The sequence below is a fragment of the Penaeus monodon genome, chromosome 19 (genome assembly GCF_015228065.2).
Source record: "Penaeus monodon isolate SGIC_2016 chromosome 19, NSTDA_Pmon_1, whole genome shotgun sequence".
NCBI classification, from domain to species: domain Eukaryota; kingdom Metazoa; phylum Arthropoda; class Malacostraca; order Decapoda; family Penaeidae; genus Penaeus; species Penaeus monodon.
The window spans coordinates 48,817,166-48,818,421 of record NC_051404.1 but is presented as its reverse complement, the minus strand read 5'-3'; the positions used below and the strand labels follow the sequence as shown (position 1 = coordinate 48,818,421).

The following is a 1,256-nucleotide window of genomic DNA, read 5'->3' as shown; positions in this document are numbered from 1 at the left end:
TAACTTTTTGTAGTCTGTCATAAGTTTTTCCATTGTGAAAGAAATTACTTACAATTTTGGTATTATTTAAAACCAAAGATGAAAAGGTTCAATAAAAGGAGGCTGTAAGAAATTCATATTTAATTCTGTCACAGCTTAATATGCTATAATAAAAATATCTTACTTAAGTCTAAATGCATTTCGAGTCCCTTTATCATTAAACCTAATTCTACAATTGTACTTCACATATGGTGTAAAGGCAGAAAGAGACTCCCATATTAAGTAATATTGAAACCTGAGTTCTCAATATCCGCGATTTATGTCAGATGAATTGCATTAAAATCAGATTCTTTTTACTCCACTCATGTAGTTTTCTCTGAAGAGAAAGTTATACCAAACCTGAATATGACTGCAAATCCATTTGCATTGCAAATAGCTAGTCAACAGCAGGATGTTGAAATACTCATGGTCTGGTTTAAAAGAAGCTTGGACCCACAGCAAACACATCCTCTGCTTGTCACGTTGAACTCCTCCGGCGCACCAAGTATTTCCCATGTGCCAACTGGGCCAGGGTAATTTTCAAGCGAATGTTGTCTGGTACTTTCCTTACCATAATCTGTTAAAGTAGATTTTTTTCTTTTTCATTTTCTTTGCACACACACAAAAAAAGAAGAATATATGGATCTTATGTTACTTCCATACTGCTCAATTTATATAGGTTTCTGGAGCAAACACAATCTAGAGTAAAGGACAAACCCAGAAGCTATCATGCAGACATAAAAAAATGTCTATGGTGAAACTTACCATATCATTCCCTGCAACAGTGAGAATAGCATTGAACCGGGTTCCATCTTTGCACTCAATCATCACAGCTTGGCCTTTGTGAAACCTTCAAACAAATAAAAAAGCTCATGTTTCACTTTCCTTAATGAACTAGAGCTCATTATTTTCACTAGAAAAAGTTTCATTAGAGAAATTTTTGATTTACTTATTTTCATCATATTAACAGAGGACTAAGAAAACCAGTGCTAGGTAAGTACTCAAATCACTCAATGAAACAATAAATACTGACAAGAAACCTCTAATCTAAAAATATCAGAGTAACTTTTACAACACTGCCTATTCTCATTACACAAAACACAGTGTAATACATACCACTTTTTATCAAAATAGAGCTTTCCATTTTCAATTTTTGGTTCATTACCAATAAGCTCAGGAGGAGCTATGGCAGGTGAGGCTGAAATGCATACAAATTATTAATGTTGTTAACTATCATC

At 33.6% G+C, this 1,256-nt stretch overlaps 2 protein-coding genes across 2 annotated transcripts in view; both read right to left on the bottom strand.

Annotated features, from left to right (window-relative positions):
• The window catches only part of LOC119585295 (sin3 histone deacetylase corepressor complex component SDS3-like), a gene marked incomplete in the record, with an annotated part of 33,517 nt that overhangs the window by 19,999 nt on the left and 12,262 nt on the right, over window positions 1-1,256 (bottom strand).
• LOC119585296 (sin3 histone deacetylase corepressor complex component SDS3-like) overlaps window positions 104-1,256 on the bottom strand; it is a 4,298-nt gene continuing 3,145 nt past the window's right edge. Inside the window, exons 4-6 of the mRNA XM_037933968.1 lie at window positions 1,135-1,216; window positions 784-868; window positions 104-595 (exon numbers count right to left, since the gene is read on the bottom strand). Of these exons, the coding sequence (XP_037789896.1) occupies window positions 497-595; window positions 784-868; window positions 1,135-1,216 (266 nt within the window). The 3' untranslated portion in view covers window positions 104-496. The remainder of the gene's footprint in view (window positions 596-783; window positions 869-1,134; window positions 1,217-1,256) is intronic.